The 19612-nt window shown below is 32.3% G+C and overlaps 1 protein-coding gene across 1 annotated transcript in view; it reads left to right on the top strand.

The window, feature by feature from the left end:
* Positions 1–19612, top strand: part of LOC482849 (disintegrin and metalloproteinase domain-containing protein 5-like) — a 134604-nt gene that overhangs the window by 45676 nt on the left and 69316 nt on the right. The window contains exons 13-14 of the mRNA XM_038560015.1: positions 1400–1589; positions 5535–5630. Coding sequence (XP_038415943.1) covers positions 1400–1589; positions 5535–5630 — 286 coding nt within the window. The remainder of the gene's footprint in view (positions 1–1399; positions 1590–5534; positions 5631–19612) is intronic.

The following is a 19612-nucleotide window of genomic DNA, read 5'->3' as shown; positions in this document are numbered from 1 at the left end:
CTCAGTTCTCTCTATAGTCAACTAGTCTTCGACAAAACAGGAAAGAATATCCAGTGGGGCGGGGAGGGGGAAGTCTCTTCAACAAATGATGTTGGGGAAATCAGACAGCCACCTGCAGAAGAATAAAACTGGATCACTTTCTTACACCACACACAAAGCAAACTCAAAGTGAATGAAAGACATAAATGGGAGACAGAAAACCACCAAAATCCTTGAGGAGAACACAGGCAACAACAACCTCTTTGACCTCAGCTGCAGCAACTTCTTGATAGACACATCTCCAGAAGCAAGGGAAAGAAAAGCAAAAATGAACTCTCAGGACTTTATCAGGATAAAAAAGCTCCTACATAGCAAAGGAAACAGTCAACAACACTGAAAGGCAACCCACCGAATGGGAGAAGATATTTGCAAATGACATATCAAATAAAGGGCTAATATCCAAGATCTATAAAGGACTTGTCAAACTCAACACCCAGAAAACAAACAATCCAGTCATGAAATGGGCAGAAGACATAAGCAGACATTTCTCCAAAGAAGACCTACACATAGCCATTGATTGGCACATGAAGAAATGCTCCATATCACTTGTCATCATAGGGTGTACTAGGTTATGCAAAATAAGTCAGTCAGAAAAAGATAAATATATGACTTCCCTAAAATGTGGAATCTAAGAAACAAAACAGATGAACATAGGGGAAGGGAAGGAAAAATAAGATAAAAAAGAGAGAGATACAAACAATATGAGACTCTTATCAATAGGGAACAAACAGGGTTGCTGGAGGTGGGCAGAAGGATGGGGCAATTGGGTGATGGGTATTAAGGGGGGCATTTGGTTGCCTAATTTGTTGGCATATAATTATTTGTAATCTCTTAGGATTGTATTTCTTCAGTGTCAACAGGTTTTTATTTGAAATGTTCAATTATGTTGAGCAAAAGCTCTAAAAATACTATTAAAATTAATACAAACATGTTTATATAATCATTACAAGAATTTCGTTATATTAAAATCATATTAAAATTTAAAAAATGTTAAATACTGATGCTTAAAATTTAAAATTCAGTTGTTTGGCATTGGGAAAGTAAATAAAATGAACACAGTGCTTATATTTACAGATTTAATAATGGTCTCAAGATAGATAAAAAATACTGTGACTTTTTAAAAACAGGATGGATGACAATAAAAAGATTTTGTATTTTTTTCATTACAATAATTTTCTTGGTGAAACTTAAAATGTGTGATATAACAATAGTATGTTTTGCAATGCAGTGAATATTTTTAAAAATGCGCTTTTTTTCCCCACAATGCTTTTTAAATCTCTTTTCAGAATACCATACATTAGTGGAAATGCAGATATACAGCAATAATTTTTGTCATATCCATTTTTTAAAAATATTTTAGGCAGTCTGGGGGTGTAAAGGAGTTTAGCACCTGTAATTTGGATGACTTCAAATACTTAGCTTCACATTCTGGCTTTGAATGTCTTCGGAACATCCTTCCTGAAATACCAGTTTATAAACAAAGACAGAGGAGAGTATGTGGTAATGGGAAATTGGAAGAAGGTGAACAATGTGATTGTGGCACTATAGAGGTTAGTAGAAAATTTTTAAATTAAAAAAATTCCTATATGTATCTGTATATAGGTAAAAAAGTATGTGTATATATGTGTATAACAGGTAAAAAAGATGAAGACCTTGTTTCTTAGAAAAACAAATGGAAAAAGATCGACTTTGGGGAAGATGGAAGCCTTCAAGTTTCTGATTTTTGCCTTTTTTTTGAAGTGGTACCAAAAGCCTTTTAGATAATGTTTACCTTCATAGATTGCCTTCTGACCTTCATAGATTGCCTTCTGATATTTAGTGTATGTGTCAACTCCAAATTCATAATTAGTTATCACGAAGGGTGTCTAAGGATTTGAGATATACCCTTAATACAAACAATAACAAAGACAGGAATATCTAAAGACAATAGACTGTTACCAGTGGAATTGCAAAATGCATTGTTTGCTATATAAAGCAGAAAGCTTTCTATTGACAGATGATGCCAGTTGAAAGTATGTTTTTTAAAAAATCTATCACCTGTAGAAAATATAAAAATGTAGCTATAGAAAATTGTGGCTCTACGACTCAGTGTGAGAGGGGAAAACCCTGAAAGTGAGAGAAACTGTGAAAGTGGTACAACCTAAAATCTGATGATCAATTTTACACATATTTGGCTTACTGCTAAAATATGCATGGCCCAGAATTACCCTATAGGACAAAAAAATAGGATGAGACTCTTAAAGATATAGGTGCCCCAGGTAAGCCCTGTGAGTTTGACTGGGACTGCAACTGGAAATTAAAGAGAAATCTTAAGAAACAAGGAAATTACAGATAATTTGTACTCTGAAACCTAAGTGTTCTCTCTGCCTAAATCCTTGGCTGAATGTCACATTCACCAGAGAATCAGGCTAAAAATTCAGCAGTTGGAAGCCATATGAGTTGAGCAGAGATAGTTGTTGGAGAGATAAAGTTTATAGTTTGTACCCAGGTTACTTAACTGCCTACTTTTTTTTGCCTACTGGGCAAAAAATAAACAAACCAAAAGCATCTAGAAGGATACAGCTGAATACAGGCATTATATTGTTGTACCTATAATCTAACTATTAACCAAAAATTACTAGACATTCAAAGAATTGGGAAAATGTGAACCAGATTTAGGAAAAATATGCAGTTAAGGGAAACTGACTCTGAGAAGTCAAAGATATTGTATTTATCAGATAAAGACTTCACAGTAATTTTTTAATATATTAGGAGCATTAAAGGAAATTATGCTCAAATAATTTAAGGAAAAAAATTATCCTTGTGAATGAGGAGCTAAAGTATATCAACGTAGAAGTTCACTATAAAAAAACCCATATAAATTTAAAGTATAGAAATGAAAAGTACAATAACTGAAATAAAACAAAAAGCCGAAGAATTAATGAACTTGACCAAAAGCAGAATAATCAATGAAGTTGATCAATAGAACAATAAAAACATATAATCTATGGAACAGAGAGCAAAAGAGTTGAAGAAAAACAACAAAACCTTAGACACCTGAGAGGAAATATTAAGCCCAATGTAAGTGTAATTGGATTTCAAGATAAAGGAAAGAGAAAATAAATGACAGAAAAAAATTTGTAGGAGTAGTGCTGATTATTTTCCAAATTTGAAGGAAAACATTTACTTATGAATCCAAGATGCTCGTTAAACTATAAGTATATAGGCACGAAAAAACCCCACTTCTATACAGAGATCAATAAAACCCCCAGAGTCCCAAGATAACAGGAAAACTTAATTTCAGCCTAAAAAAATGACATATTAGGTACAGGATACAATGATACAAAATATAGCTAACTTCCTAAAAGTCATGGAGGTCAGTAGACTTTTAAATGACAAACATACTGAAAGAAAAAAGATCAAGGAAAAAGATATATATATTCAAAGAAGTTATCCTTTAAAGTGGAAGCAAATAAAATTATTCTCAGTTAAGCAAAAGCTGAGACAGTATATCACAATAAACTTACACTACAGAAAATTCTAAGACTTTAAAATATTTTAGGCGGAAGGGCCAACACAATAGATGATCAGTCTGATTTATAAGAGGATGAGCAAGGGAATTGGTAAATATGTGAGTAAATATAAATAATTATATGTGTCCTTTTTCTTTTCTGCTGTTAATTTTACTAACTACATTATATACACGCACAATATGTAAATACATATAATTATTCACTATGCATTGATATATACACCATACATATATGTGCATATAAATATGTATTTACATTTGTATTTATTATGCACATATACACCCATATATGTATGGATATGTATGTGTTAATGGATTAATATATGTATATATGCATATAAACACTAATATATATACATAAACACATATACACACTTATGTGTATATACCTGTGTCTACATATCTACAGCTATATAATAATATAACAGCATTAAATATGAAAGGGTCCATTGAAATAAGCTGTTACAAGGTTTCTATAATTTACTTGAAGAAAATCGGTAGTAATTTTAAGTAGATTATAGTATTTCAAAGAAACTGTAAATCCTAGGGCAAATATTGAAAAATTATACAGACATACAGCTAAAAAGCCAATAGAGGATTTATTGGCTAGATACAAAACATATTTCATCAGCATAAAATAAGACAAGAAGGGAAAAATTGAGGAACAAACACGAGATAGAGACAAATGGCAAAATAACAAATTGAAATACAGGTGTATTAATAATTACGTTAAATATAAATAGGACAGGCACTCTAATCAAAAGGCAAAGGTTGTCAGACTAGATAAAAATCAAGTGACAATCACATGCTATCAGTAAGAGATTCTTTTTAACCCCAAATACTCTGTATTGTAGAAAGTAATAGAACAGAAAAGGATATAACAAGCAAACAGCCAATATAAAAGAGCTATAGTGACTATATTAATATATAGTGTAGAGATATAGTAATGCTTCAAAATGATAAAAGGATAAATACATAAGATATAACAATAATAAATATATAAATTCATAAAAATATATTTACATATATACACACATTAAATCTTCAAATTTCATGAAGCAATCACTGGCAGAACTAATGAGAGAAACTTAAAAATCTACTATCATATTTGGAGATTTATTTCGCATCTCTCATTAACTGATAGAACAACTAGAAAAAAAAAAGCAAGGATATAGAAGACCTGAACAGTACTACAAACCACCTTAATGTAATGATATTTATTGGTTACTATATTTAACAACTTAAATATATAATTCCTTTAAAAGAAAATTGGAATATTTATTAGGATAGAATATATTTTGAGGCATGAAATAAATCTCAACATATTTATTTTATGTTGAGAATTAAATTAGAAATCAAGTTTAATAAAATATCTTAAGAAGCCCCCAATATTTGGAAATTAAACTGTAACTTCTAAATGGCCCTTGGCTCAAAGAAAAAATTACAAAAGCAATTTTAGGATATATATTTAGCATTATGTACATTTAAACATAATGTCAAAATCTATGAGATTCATTTAAAACATTACAAGGAAAATCTATAGAAATAAAAGATTATATTAGAGAAGAAGAAAGGTAAAAACTCAATTAGAATGCTTCAGGTAACTAAAATACTAGTCTAAGTTAAACCTAATATAAATAGAAGGAAATAATGATAAAGATAAAAGTAGAAATCAATGAGATAGAAATCAGAGAATGAAAATAAAAGCTAGTGCTTTGACAATAATCAGTGCTTTTGACAATAATATTTGATAGGTCTCTTGCTGTGCTGATGAAAGAGATATGAAAGAAAAAAGAAATTTCTAGTATCAGGAACAAAAGAGGATACATTACTTACTGCACATCCTACATATATTTAAAATAAGGAATATTAAAAACTACTCTGTATAAATAAATTTGGCAATTTAGTTGGAATTGGCAAGTTTCTTAAAAGACAAATTATAATTGATGTGAGAAGAGACCATTTGAATTTGTCTATTTTACAGACTTGTACGCATAAAGCCTGCTGTGACCCTAGGTCGTGTGTAATAAAAACTGGTAAACAATGTGGTTCTGGGGAATGCTGCACGCCAGATTGCAAGGTAAGAGGCAATCTATTTTATAGTAGCTCAGCATTAAATTCCTTGTATTTCTTGAAATACTTGTTTCAAAGAGATGGAAAATATGTTAATATCCTATCAGCCCTTCTCATTGTATCATATCCAAAAACATTGGACCCCTCTTACTCTTCTGTCCATTCAATAATCTGTCATTTCCAGGACTCTCATGTACATAATGCTTGATGATTCTCCTCTCTCAACTTGACTTCACATCTCTATACTATATTACAAATCTTTCTTGTACCCATTGAGATATTTCTGTAATCAAAATACATCTGAGCAACCCTCTTAAGGTCTTTTCTTTTTTTTTTAAAATAAATTCAATTAGAGTTCAGTAATTCTTCAGTTGCATAGAACATCCAGGTCTTATTTTCTAACACCATATCTTACATGGGGTCAAGAAGTTAGTTTTGTTTTGTTCTTTTCCATTAGCTAAATTCTCTTCATCTTCTTGTAAAGTCTTCTTGCACACTTGTGTGCAAGTGTGTGTTCCTTTGCAATTCAGTTATTGTTACAATCAACCAACCCCTCTTTATTGAAAACATTTAAAGAATTCCTGAATAATTTACCTACACTGGAACAATTAACTGGAATCCTAAAGAAAAAAGAAACTTCTGAAAAAGGCAAATGGCAGATGTCCATAAGATTGGAGAATGAATAAGCTTTTATCTTTAAATTTTTTCCCAAGATTTATTGAGATAAATTGACATATAACATTGTGTAAGTTTAAGGTGTACAATGTAATGATTTCATATAAGTATATATTTTTAAATGATTGCAATAAGGTTAAAACATCCACCACTTTACATAGAAAGAACACTTAACATTTAGTAAGAAACTTTCCAGTAAATAATATATTATTAACTTTAGTCACTATGCTATACATTAGATCCCCAGACTGATTCATTTTATTGCTGAAAATTTGCACCCTTAACCAACATCTTTCCATTTCCCCCACAGTTTTATTTCTTGTTTTCTGATTTGGATGCCTTTTAATTCTTTTTTCTTGCCTATTTGCTCTTACTAGGACTTCTAATGCTTTATTAAGTGGTAAGAATGGAGAACTTTGTCTTATTTTTGATCTCATAGGAAGATTTCAGCTTTTCACTATTGAAAATCATTAGTTCAAGTTTGTCATATATAGCCTTTATTATATTGATATATGTTTGTTCTATACCAAAACTGTTGAAAGCTTTTGTCATAAAAGTGTGTTGCATTTTGTCAGATTTTTTTCTGCATCACTTTGGAGGGTTATATAAGTTTTACCCCTACTTCTATTAATGGGGTGTATTATGTGCATTGATTACTGTGGTTGAATCATACTTGCATGCCAGGAATACATCTCACTTGATCTTGGCATATGATACTTTTAATGTGCTGTTGAATTTGGTGTGTTAGTATTTTGTTGAGAAAGTTTGCATCTGTATTCATCAGGGATATTGGCCTGTAATTTTCTTTTCTTGTAGTGTCCTTACCTGTCTTTGGTATCAGAGTAAAGTTGGCCTTATAAAATGAGTTTGGGAGTGTTCCCTCATTTTTAATTTTTGGGAGTCAGGAATATAAACATTAATTCTTTAAATATCTCATAGAATTCCCCTGTAAAACCATCTACTTCTGGTTAGAAGGTTTAATAATAAATTCAGTCCCTTTAGTTGTGAATGGTTTGCTGAAGTTTTCCATTTCTTCATGATTCAGTCTTGCTAGGTTGTCTGTCTCTAGGAATTTATTCATTTCTTCTAAAGGGTTATGCAGTTGGTAGGTAGATAATTGTTATAGTTGCCTCTTATGATACTTTGTATTTCTATTATATCAATTTTAGCGTCTCCTCTTTCTTTCATAATTTTATTTTATTGAGTCCTATCACTTTTTCTTTGTTAGTCTAGCTAAAGATTTGCCTTTTTAAAAATCTTTTCAAAACCCAACTCCTGGTTTAATGGATTTTTTTCCCCATTTGGCTCTTTGGTCTGTTCCATGTATTTCTGCCTGGTCTTTGTTATTTCCTCCCTTATACTAACTTGGGACTAAGTTTGTTTTCCTTTTTTACTTTCTTTGGGGATAAAGTTAGGTTATTTGAGATTTTTTTAATGTAGACATTTATTGCTGTAAACTTAGAACTACTTTTGCTATATCCCTTATGTTTTGGTAATGTTTTTTGTTTTGTTTTATTTTTGTTTATTTCAAGATGCTTTTCTGATTTTGTTTTTCCTTCTTTGGTCCATTGGTTGTTCAGGAGTATGATGTTAAGTTGCATATTTTGTGAATTTTTCTGCTTTTTTTTTAAGGTTTTATACCATTGTGCATGGAAATGATATTAGATTTTATTTCAATTCCCTTAAATTTCATAAAACTTGCTTTGTGGACCAACATATGTTTTATCCCAGAGAATGTTCCATGTGTGTTTGAGGAGAATGTGTATTTTGTTCCAGTTGGAAGGTCCATTTGGTCTATAGTTTTATTCAGGCCTGCCATTTTCTTCCCGATTCACCTTCTCATTGATCTATCCAATGTTAATAGTAGGGTATTGATGTCCTTTACTATTATTGAATTGCTGTCTATATATCCCTTCAGTCTGTCAATATTACTTAAGTTTTTAGGTACTCCAATATTTGGTGCATATATAGTTAAAACAAGTGTTATATTCATTTTTCTTGTTTGTGTGTGTGTGTTTGTGTGCAAGTGTGTGTGTGTGTGTATGTGACTGATTTGATTGCAAGTCTATTTTATCTGATTTAAGAATAGCAAACTCTGCTGTCTTTTGGTTACCATTTGTATGGAATATTTTTTCCTTTCCTTTATTTTCAGCATAAAAATGTCCTTAAAGGTAAATTGAGCTTCTTATAGCCAGTTTATTATTAGATCTTGCTTTTTATCCATTTTCCACTCTGTCTTTTGGTTAGAGAAAATCCATTTATGTTTAAAGTAATCACTGATAGTTAAGAACTTTCTATTGCCATTTTATTAATCATTTTCTGTTTTTATTTTTTTGTGTTCTCTTTCTCTTCATTCTTCTCTTGCTATCTTTCTTTGTGATTTATTTTTTTGGTAGTGGTGTGCTTTAATTTGTTTCTCTTTCTTCATTGTGATCATCATAAGGCTTACACAAAACATTTAATAGCTATAATAGTCTATTTTATAAGTTTTTTTAAAAGATTGTATTTATTTATTCATGAGAGACATAGAGAGAGGCAGAGATATAGAGGGAGAAGCAGGCTCCTTGTGGGGAGCCCAATGTGGTACTTGAACCCAGGACCTTGGAATCATGCTCTGTCTGAGCTGAAGTCAGATGTTCAACCACTGAGCCACTCAGGCATCCCTATTTTTTAAGTTTTTAATTCTAGTTACTTAACATACAGTGTTATATTAATTTTAGGTATACAATATAATAATTCAGTATTCCAGTAGTTCCATATTTCTCCCTGTGGTCATCACAATAAGTTAACTCCTTAATTTCCATCACATATTTAACCCCTTGCCTCACCTACCTTCCCTCTGATAACCATCAACTTGTTCTCCATAATTAAAAATCTGTTTCTTGATTTGACTCTCTGTTTCTCTCTCTCATTTTTTCTCGTTGCTTATTTGTTTTATTTCCTAAGGCCCACATATGAGTGAAATCATATGGTATTTGTCTTCCTCTGTCTGATTTATTTCACTTAGTATTATACCCTAGCTCCATCCAAGTCATTGCAATGGCAATATTTCATTCTTTTTAATGGCTGAATAATATTCCATTGCATATATATACCGCATCTTCTTTACCCATTCATCAATCAGTGGACACTTAGGCTACTTCCATATCTTGGCTATTGTAAATAATGCTGCTACAAACATCTGGGTGCATGTATCCCTTTAAATTAGTGTTTTTGTTTTCTTTGGGTAAATACAATAATAGTAAATAGTGCAATTGTCAGAGTATAAGGTAGTTTTATTTTTATTTTTAAAATTTTTTATTTAAATTCCCATTTAGTTAAAATACAGTGTAATCTTAGTTTCAGGTATACATATAGTGATTCAAAACTTCCATACAACACCTGATGCTCATCACAAGTGCACTCCTTAATCTCCATTACCTATAATAGTCTGTTTTAAGCTGATAATTACCTATCTTCAATCACATACTAAAGCTTTACATTTCTAATTCTCATTTAATTCTCCACATTTTGTGCTATTAACATCACACTTTGCATCTTTTTATATTGTGCATCCTTTAACAAATCGTTGTAACAATATTTATAATACTATAACTTTTTACTTTACTTTTACAAAAGTCTTTTAGCTTTTGTACTACAGATAACAATATTTTCCACCATTACAGTAGTAAGATATTCTGAATATGAGTCTGTTTTTACATTTACCAGTGAGCTTTGTACTTTTATAAGTTTTTATAGGTTAGTGTCCTTTCATTTAATTTTGATGAAATCCCTAGAGATTTCTTATAAGGTCAAGAGGTGATGAGCTCACTTAGCTTCTGTTTATCTGAGAATGTCTTTAACTCTCTTAATTTCTGAAGGACAGTTTTGCCATGTATAGTTTTCTTATCCAGCATGTTTTTTTCTTTTGGCATTTTAAATTTAGCACCTCACTGTCTCCTCGTTTACATTTTTTTTTTTTTTTTGCACAGAAATCTCCTGATAACCTTATATGGATTCCCATATGTGTAATTTTTCTTTTCAATTTTTGCTTCAAAAGTTTTCCTTTGACTTTTCACATTTTAATTATAATTTGTCCTGGGCAATCTTCTTAGATTGTTCCTGCTTGAGTCATTTTAGCTTTCTGTTCCTGCCTTTATATACCTATTCAAGATTTGGGAAATTTTTATCTATTATTCTTTAAAAAATCTTTCTACTTTCTCTCTTCTTTCTCCTTCAGGGACTCTCAAAATATGAATTAAATTTGCTTATATTGTCTCATAATTCATGTAGGCTTTCTTCACTTTTTTTTTTCTTTTTGCCCATGTAACTGGCTAATTTCAAGTCAATAGTATTCAAGTTCACTTATTCTTTCTTCCTCATGATTGATTCTTATGTTGAAGCCCTTTAATGAATTTTTTGTTTCTGTTATTTTCTTCAACTTGAGGATTTCTGTTTAGGTCTCTTTAATGTTTTCTATTTCTTTATTCATTTTATTCTTACATGTTTTCCTGATTTTGTTCAGTTATCTATATGTGTTCTCTTGCATTTCATTGAGTTTCTTTAAGATGATTATTTTGAATTTTTGTGAAGCAACTCATGGATCTCCATTTTTTTAGATCTCAATTTTTTTGTGGTTGGTTACTCTAGCTTGATCAGTTTCTTTTTATGGTGTCATAGTTGTCTGATTCTTTGTGATCCATGTAGCCTTGGTTGATATCTGTGTGTCTAAAAGAGTAAACAACTCTTGCAGTCTCTATAGAATGCTTTCTGCAGGTAAAGATCTGTCAATTCCTAGGCTGATGGGATTAACTCCAGAATTGACAGTTGATGGGTTAGAGCCATTTTACAAGACTGTTGCTGGGTCTGTAGTGAGATCTGTAGTTGTTGAGCTTATTAACCTTGGGCTTGGGTGGGCATGGTCCTATTTGATTCCTATATGGGATTTCCTCTAGTACTTTGTTCAGTAGGATGACAGTGGAATAAGGGTATGCTTTAGGGCCCATAATTGGAGGCTCACACAGCATCTTATTACCAGTTGTGAGCATGGGTGTGACTCCCACTAGGTTCCTAGGAGGGCTCCTGCCAGATCACTTGATGGATCCTTTGTGGGCAAAGATAGCCCTGACCATGGCTTTGAATGGCTGGAACTGTGTTCCTGTGCTCTTTCAGGGTCCATGACCAGGACTGAGGTCTGGGGGCCTAGCTCTGGAGGCACAGATGGGAATGTCTCCTGCCAGGTCCCTGAGTAGGCTGGAGAACTCTCTGATAATGGCTGATAATGGGGCTAGATCCAAGTTTTCAGCCATTTCAGGATCTTCTTAGGCACAGTCTAGAATATATTCTGCTGGGTTCTTGTGTTGGGAGGACAGCTGGCAGGCTATGGCTTGTAGGGAATGAAGCTGACAATTGGGTCATTTCTGGATCTCCAGGAGTACATACAGGAGTGTATTCTGCTGATTTTCTCATCCAGCAGGAATGCTGATGGACTGCAGCTGTGAGGGGATTAAAGTCAAATATAGAAGTTTTTCCGGATTTCTGGGAGTATAGACAGAAGTGTTTCCTGACAGATCCCTTTGTTGGCAGGACTCTTAGTGGATTGAGACTGGGAGGGGACTACCACATAATATGGGGCCCAAAAAGATTTGGGCTTCCAACACAATTGGGAATGTTTCCTGTGAAGTTCCTTGGCTGGCAAGATTGTTGGGGGCTGGAGCTGAATATAGGGCCTGTTCTGAATCTTTGGTACAGATGAGAGTGTCTCTTGTCAAATCCCTCTATCAGCAGGATGGTTCTCAGGCTGTTGCTGGTAGGAGCTGCAGCCTAGTCACAGGACCCTTTCAAAATAGTCAAACAGTGTGTGATGCTTACCTCCAGGTACTCCTGGACCACAGCTGATTCTGGGGCAATTTGAGGGTGTACATCTGGGATTAAGGTTTGTGTGCTTCTTACTCATGCATGGGTGGATGTGACTCCTGGGTACCTTGGCATATGATACTTATAGCAGGATCATTGCCGCTTGTGGCTGAGACAAGTCTTCAGGTATAGAGCTATTTCTGGGTCTTTAGTTGAGTCAGCAAGTAGCTGCCTGGGTGAGGGCAACTTACTCAACTCACCCAACTTTTCAAATTGGTTTCCTCAAACTTAAAGTTCACCTGGGTTTTGGTGTCTCCTACCTGGATTACAGAGCTTTTCTGGAGACACTTTTGTCTATGGATTGCTGTCATGTATTATTGCTGAACGGAAATATGAGTAGAGGATTCTTATTCTGCCATCTTGTGACATCATTCTTTGGATATGCTTTTAAAACTAAGTTGTAGGATACAGAAGCACTTTCAGGAAACTGTCATTCTCAAAGAATTATAAGGGTTGACCTCTTTGAATTAAGACAATGTTATAAGAAGAGAACTGAGAGCAATAAAATTGATGGTATATGAAATATTACAGATAAACTACATTTGCAACTTATGCATGAAATCAACACTAATCTTAGTGAATACCTAAATTTCTGTCCCTCAAATGAATCATAGAGTTGGAGGACAAATATTAAGCAGGTAGAGCCAAATGTAAGGGTTAGACCAGAAGGAAAAATAGAAAAAAATGGTACTGGAAATATTGTTTTCTTAATATCAAAGAAAAATTGGTGTAATTCAGTTAAATGTGGCAGCTAGACACCACTCTTCTTTGCTCATATCCTTAAAACTAATGTGCAGTAACAAAGTGTGGAGAAAACAACAAACAAAAGATACAAATAAAAACTCAGTGAAATTTAGATGAAATAAAAGGTTGACATAAGGAGCAGATACTCATTTACAGTTTATTTTCAGCTTGAAATTGTTTGTCTACTGACTATTTCAGAAAATATTTTACCCCATACTGAGGGGTATTACAGAAGATTAATCCTTAAACAAACAAATATTTAAAAGATAATTTCAGATAGTGATAAAGTGATTTAAAAATGAAATAGGGCAAAAGAATAAACACTGAGTGAGTGTGTATTTTAGAAATAGCTCTGTAAGGCATGACATTCGATCTAATACCTCAGTGACAAATAGAAGTATTGGTGTAGAGTATTCAAACAAAAGAAAAGTAATAGAAAGATTCTGAGAATGGGAAATGAATCAAGGAAGAAGAAAAATGGCTTGTTATGCTCTTACAATTTAATGACTGATAAAGAAATAGTGTATTGGACCTAGTATCCATGTCTTTCCAGAATTGTTCAAACATGTTTTTCTGCTCATTGATACTGATTAAAAGACAAAAGTGCCTAATTAGCATTTACTTCCAAAATATGGCTTCTTTATTATAAATGCCAATTCAAACCATAGTTAGGCAAGGTAGTTATATTATACACGTTTCTAGAACATGGTGGACAAATCAGACATTTTGTAAACTGGCTTCTGTTTTAAAGACAATAAAATAAAACTCTGGTAAATAACTTTGTAAAAATGAAGAATTCATATACGATATGATCAAGTAACTACTCGATTTGCTATAGAACATGGTCTCCTGGACTGAGTCTATGTGACTATACCCAGGTATGCTTGGCAATGGTTTTCTGTTTAATTTGAATGGTAGATTTTTTGAGATGCGATGTTTCATATGCTCTTTCTGGAGACCGCAACTACATATCTTTGGCAAAGCTTTGGCTAGCTTACTAATGCACCAACCATCTTGTATTTGTTTTGCTTTGGTCTACTTGGGCTCCCAAACCTTAATGAAGCATTAGGATATAAGTTTTGCTTTGTGCTCTGTTTTTTTGAAAACCCATACTATGATAGACAAGGTCAGAGTGGCAGGCAAGAGTCAGAATCTGTATGGTTATGTTATATTATTTATCTATTACTGCATAATATATTACCACCCCATTTTCCCTCATAGTTTCTGTGGGTCAGAAATCTGAGTGTAGCTTTGCTGGGTCTTCTGGCTTATGGCCTCCCACAACCAGACTAAAAATCATTGATATAGAATACTCATATCACACTGTCAAACAACTTAACCAAATTTACACTAAAGAATACTCCATCCAGCAACAGCAGAATATATAGACTTTACAAGCACACATTGAACATCTTTGAGGATGGACCATATGCTAGGCTATAAAACTAGGCTTAGTATATTTTAAAAGACTAAAATAATACTAAGTATATTTTCTGATATCAATAAAATAAAAAATCAACAAATAAAGGAAATTTAATCTACAAATTTTAGAAAGTAAATATATTTCTCCATAATCAGTGTGTCAAAGAAGAACTCACAAGGACATTAGAAATAATTTGAACTGAATGAAAACTAAAAAACAACATATTAAAACATATGGCATAAAGGTAAAGCAGTGCTTGGAGGGAAATTTTTACTTATAGATACTTATATTAGAAAATATGAAATAAATCAATAGCGTAAGCTTGTGCCTTGAAAGTCTATGAACAGAAGAGCAAATTAAATCCAAGGCAAATATAAGGAAGGAAATAAAGTTGAAAGGAAATCAGAGAAACCAAAATTGGTTCTTTGAGAAAAATAAATAAAATTGGATAAACATTTACCTAGACTATGAAAAAGAGGTTTCACAGAAATGTAAGCGGAGAATCAGTACTGATAGTACATAATTTTAAAGAATTATAAGGAAATCTGCTGGCCTGCCATATCCAGCAAATTAGACAACTTAGATAAAATAGGAAGACACAAATTACCAAACTGACTTAAGAAAAAAGTAGAAAATCTGAATGGAGAAGTAAATAAACTGAATCAGTAACTTAAAATCTTCCCACAAAGAAAAGCTCAGGTCCAGGTGAGTTTATTGGTGAATTCTATCAAACACTTAAAAAAAAGAAAGAGCATCAGTACTCCACAATCTCTTCCTGAAAATATGAGAAAAAAATCTTTCATTTTATGAAGATAGTATCACCTGGTTACCAAAGACATCACAGAAAACTGTAGACTAATATACCTCATGAATATGGATGCAAAAATTCTAAAAAAGTTACAAGCAGAATCAAGAAACATATGAAAAAGATTAAACAGCATGACCAAGAGGGATTTATCTTTGTAATATAAAGTTGGTTTAATTAATATAACACACCATGTTAATCAAAGGAAAAGAAAACACTTCCTAATCTCAAAAGATGCAGAAACAGAACCTACTCGTTATAAAATTACTAACACATTAGAAATGGGAAAGAACATAACCTGGTGGAGAGCATCTGTGAAAAATCTAGAGCTAACACACTAATGACAAAAGTCTGAGTGTTTCCCCCTAAAATCAGAAACAAAGCAAGGATGTAGACTCTCATCACTTCTATTAAAACATTGTACTAGAGATTCCAGAGAGTATAGTCAAGTAAGAAAATGAAATAAAGTCATCAAATTTGGAAGAGAAGTGCAACTAATTCTCCTTGTTTGCAGATGAAATGACCTCATATGTAAATAATCCTAAAGAATCTATCAAAAATACCTTTTAAATAAATGAGTTAGTCAAAGTCACAGGATACACAACTATACAAAAATGAACTGTATTTCTATAATAATAGAAGTGAATAATCTGAAAATTAAATTAGGAAAACAATTTCATTCACAATGGCATGGAAAAGTACTTAGGAACACATTTAATAAAAGTAATGTAAAACATATACATAACAAAACATTGCTGAGAAAAATTAAAAATCTAAATACATAGTAAAATGTTCCATGTGAATGGAATGAAAGACAGTATTGTTAAGACAACAATTTTCCTCTTTGTCAGAGGTACCCTGGTACTATCTCCAGGTTTAATGAATCAGTAGGACTCAGAGAATTCAGCATATAGCATACGTATCACTATGCATTATTACAACAAAAGGATACAAAGCAAAGCCAGCAAAGGATATCTTTCCATTTATTTGTGTCCTCATGAATTTTTCATCAGTGTTTTATATTTTTCAGGATCCAGATCTTTTACTTCCTTGATTAATTTTATTCCTAAGAATTTTACTCTTTTTGCTTCATGTTGTAAGTGGGATTTTTTTCCCTTAATTATTTTGTAGATAGCACATTCTTAGTATGAAAAAACTGATTTTTATATTTTTATTTTGTATCTTGTGACTTTACTGAATTCATTTTTTTCATTTTTTTTGTAAAGTCTTTAGAGTTTCCTTTATATAGGATAATATCATCTGCAGAGACAACTTGAATTCTCTTCCAATTTGGATGCCTTTTTTTTTTCTCTTGCCTAATTCCTGTGACTTGGACTTTCAGTACTAATCTAAATAAGAGTTATGAGAGAGGGCAGCCCGGGTGGCTCAGTGGTTTAGCGCTGCCTTCAGCCCAGGGCCTGATCCTGGAGACTTGAGATCAAGTCCCACGTCAAACTCCCTGCAAGGAGCCTGCTTCTCCCTCAGCCTGTGTCTCTGTCTCTGTGTCTCTTATGAATAAATAAATTTTAAAAAAAATCTTAAAAAAAAAAAAGGATGAGAGGGGGCAGTTTTGTCTTACTAGCCAAGGGCTTGTTATGTATGGCTCTTATTATGTTGAAGTACATTCCTTCTATACCTAGTTGTTGATAATTTTTATAATGAAACTATGTTGAATTCTGTCAAATGCTTTTTTTACATCTAGTGAGATGATCATATTATTTTTTATTTAAATTCAATTAGCCAACATATAGTTCATCACATTTTTATCTTTGCTTTTTTAATGTGATATATCACATTTATTGAATGGTATATGTTCAAACATCCTGGAATCTTAGTCATAAATCTCAGTTGGTCATGATGTATGATACTTTTTAATGTGCTATTGAAATCAGTTTGCTAGTATTTTATTGAGAATTATTATATTTACGTTCATCAGGTTTGTTCATCAGGTTAAAATTATATTGGCATTTAGTTTTCTTTTCTTGTAGTATATTTGTCTGACTTTGGTATTAGGATAATTCTGGCTTCATAAGATGAGTTTGGAAGTTTTTTTTCCTATTCAGTTTTTTGGCAGAGATGGAATAGGATTAACATTTAGTATTCCTTAAATGTTTGGAAGAATTCATCTGTGAAGCCATCTGATCCTGGGCTTTTCTATGTTGGGAGATTTTTAACTGATAACTGATTTGATCTCTTTACTCATTATTGATTTGTTCAGATTTTTCTATTTTTTTCATGAATCAATCTTGGTAAATGATTTCTAGGAATTTATCTCTTTCTTCTAAATTATATGATTTGTTATGTAGTATATATATAATTGTCGTCTCTCTTGTGTTCTTTTGAATTTCTGTGATATTTGTTGTAGTGTCACCTCTTTCATTTATAATTTCTATGAATCTTCTCTCTTTTTTTCTTAGTTTAGCAAAAGGTTTATCAGTTTTGTCTGTACAAAAACCAGCTTGCAGTTTCCCTGATGTGTTCTATTGTTTCTCTCATCTCTATTTTATTTATTTTTGTTTTAAATTTTATTTGTTTTTTTTTTCTGGTAACTTTGAACTTAGTTTGCTCTGTTTCTAGTTCCTTGACGTGTTAAGTAAGTTGTTTAATTAAGTTTTTCCTTCTTTTTATTGTTGATGTTTGTCACTATGAACATTTTTTTCAGAATTAAGCATTTAACGCATTCCTTAGTTTTTGAATTGTTATATTTCAATTTTTCATGTCTTGAAATTTTTTGATTCCTTCTGATTTCTACTTCAATATATTATTTGTTTGGGAGTATGTTGTTTCATTTCCACATATTTGTGATTTTTTTCTGCAATTATTTCTAGTTAACATCATTGTGATTAGAAAAGAAATCTTGGCATAATTTCAGTCTTCTTAAATTTGTTAGGGCTTTTTCTTTTGGCCTAACCTATGATCTACCCTGGAGAATGTTCCTTGTGCACTTGAGGGAAATTTGTATTCTGCTGCTGTTGGATGGAACATTCTGCATTTTTTTGTTGGGTCCATTAGGTCTATAGTGTTGTTCAAGCCCACTAATCCAGTACAGATTTTACTTTTTGGATGATCTAGCCAATACCGAAAGTAGAGTGATGAAGTTGCCTACTCTTTTTAGTTCTGTCAATATTTGTATATTTAGGTGTTCTGATGCTGGGTGCATGTATATTTGCAGTTGTTATATCCTCTTAATGAACTGACTTATTTATCATTATATAATAAGTTTCTATGTCTCTTGTGACCGTTTTTGACTTGAAGTCTATTTTATACTGACATAAATTTAGCCCTCCCTGCTCTGTATGGTTGCTATTTGCATGGATTATGTTTTCTATCCCTTCACTTTCAGTTTATGTGTGTCCTAAAGGTTTAACTGGATCTTTAGGTAGCATATAGTTTGATCTTGTTTTAATTAATCTGCTTACTATGTATCTTTTTATTATGATTTATTTACTTTAAATTTAAGGGAGGATTTGCTATTGCCATATTATTGTATTCTGGTAGTTTTTTTTTTTTTTTAAGATTTTATTTATTTATTCATGAGAGACAGAGAGAGAGAGGCAGAGACACAGGCAGAAGGAGAAGCAGGCTCCACGCAGGGAGCCGGACATGGGACTAGATCCAGGGTCTCCAGGATCACGCCCTGGGCTGAAGGTGGCGCTAAACTGCTGAGCCACCAGGGCTGCCCTTTTGTAGTTCTTTAATCCTATTTTTCCTTTTTTTAGTGTCTTACTTTGTGATTTGATTATTTTTATGTGGTAGTATGCTTTGATTAATTTCTCTTTATATTTTGTATATTCACTATAGATATTTATGTGTGTATCTGTAGGTGATTACCACAAGCCTCACACAAGACATAATTTATAATTATAACATTCTATTTTAAGGTGATGACAACTAATTTTGATCTCATACAAAAACTCTTCCCCTCATTTTACGCTATTGATTTCATATATTATATCCTTTTATAGTTTGTATCCATGAACAAATTATTATAGCTATAATTATTTTTAATACTTCTGTCTTTTAATTTTTATACTAGAGTTAAAATTTTATGCACCAACTATTAAAGTAGTGGGAGTATTCTGAATTTAACTGTAACTTACTTTTACCAGTGATTTTAATACTTTTATATGTTTTCATATTGCTAATTAGAATTTTTTCATTTCTACTTGAAGACCTCTCTTTAGTAGTTTTTGTAAGACACATGAACTCCCTTAGATTTGTTTATCTGGAAAAGTCATCTCTTTTTCATTACTGAAGGATAGCTTTGTTGGATATAGTATTCTTTTCTATTTTTAAAGATTTATTTCAAATTTATTTGAGAGAGAGAGAGAGAGAGAGAGAGTGTGGTGGGGGAGGGTCAGCAGGAAAGGGAGAAAGAGAGAATCTCTAGGAGACTCCTCAATGAGCTCAGAGCCTGACACAGGTATTGATGTCATGATCTTGAGAT

Source organism: Canis lupus, chromosome 16, assembly GCF_011100685.1.
Source record: "Canis lupus familiaris isolate Mischka breed German Shepherd chromosome 16, alternate assembly UU_Cfam_GSD_1.0, whole genome shotgun sequence".
NCBI lineage: Eukaryota > Metazoa > Chordata > Mammalia > Carnivora > Canidae > Canis > Canis lupus.
The sequence above is the reverse complement of the archived record's forward strand: the minus strand, read 5'-3'. Positions and strand labels throughout refer to the sequence as shown.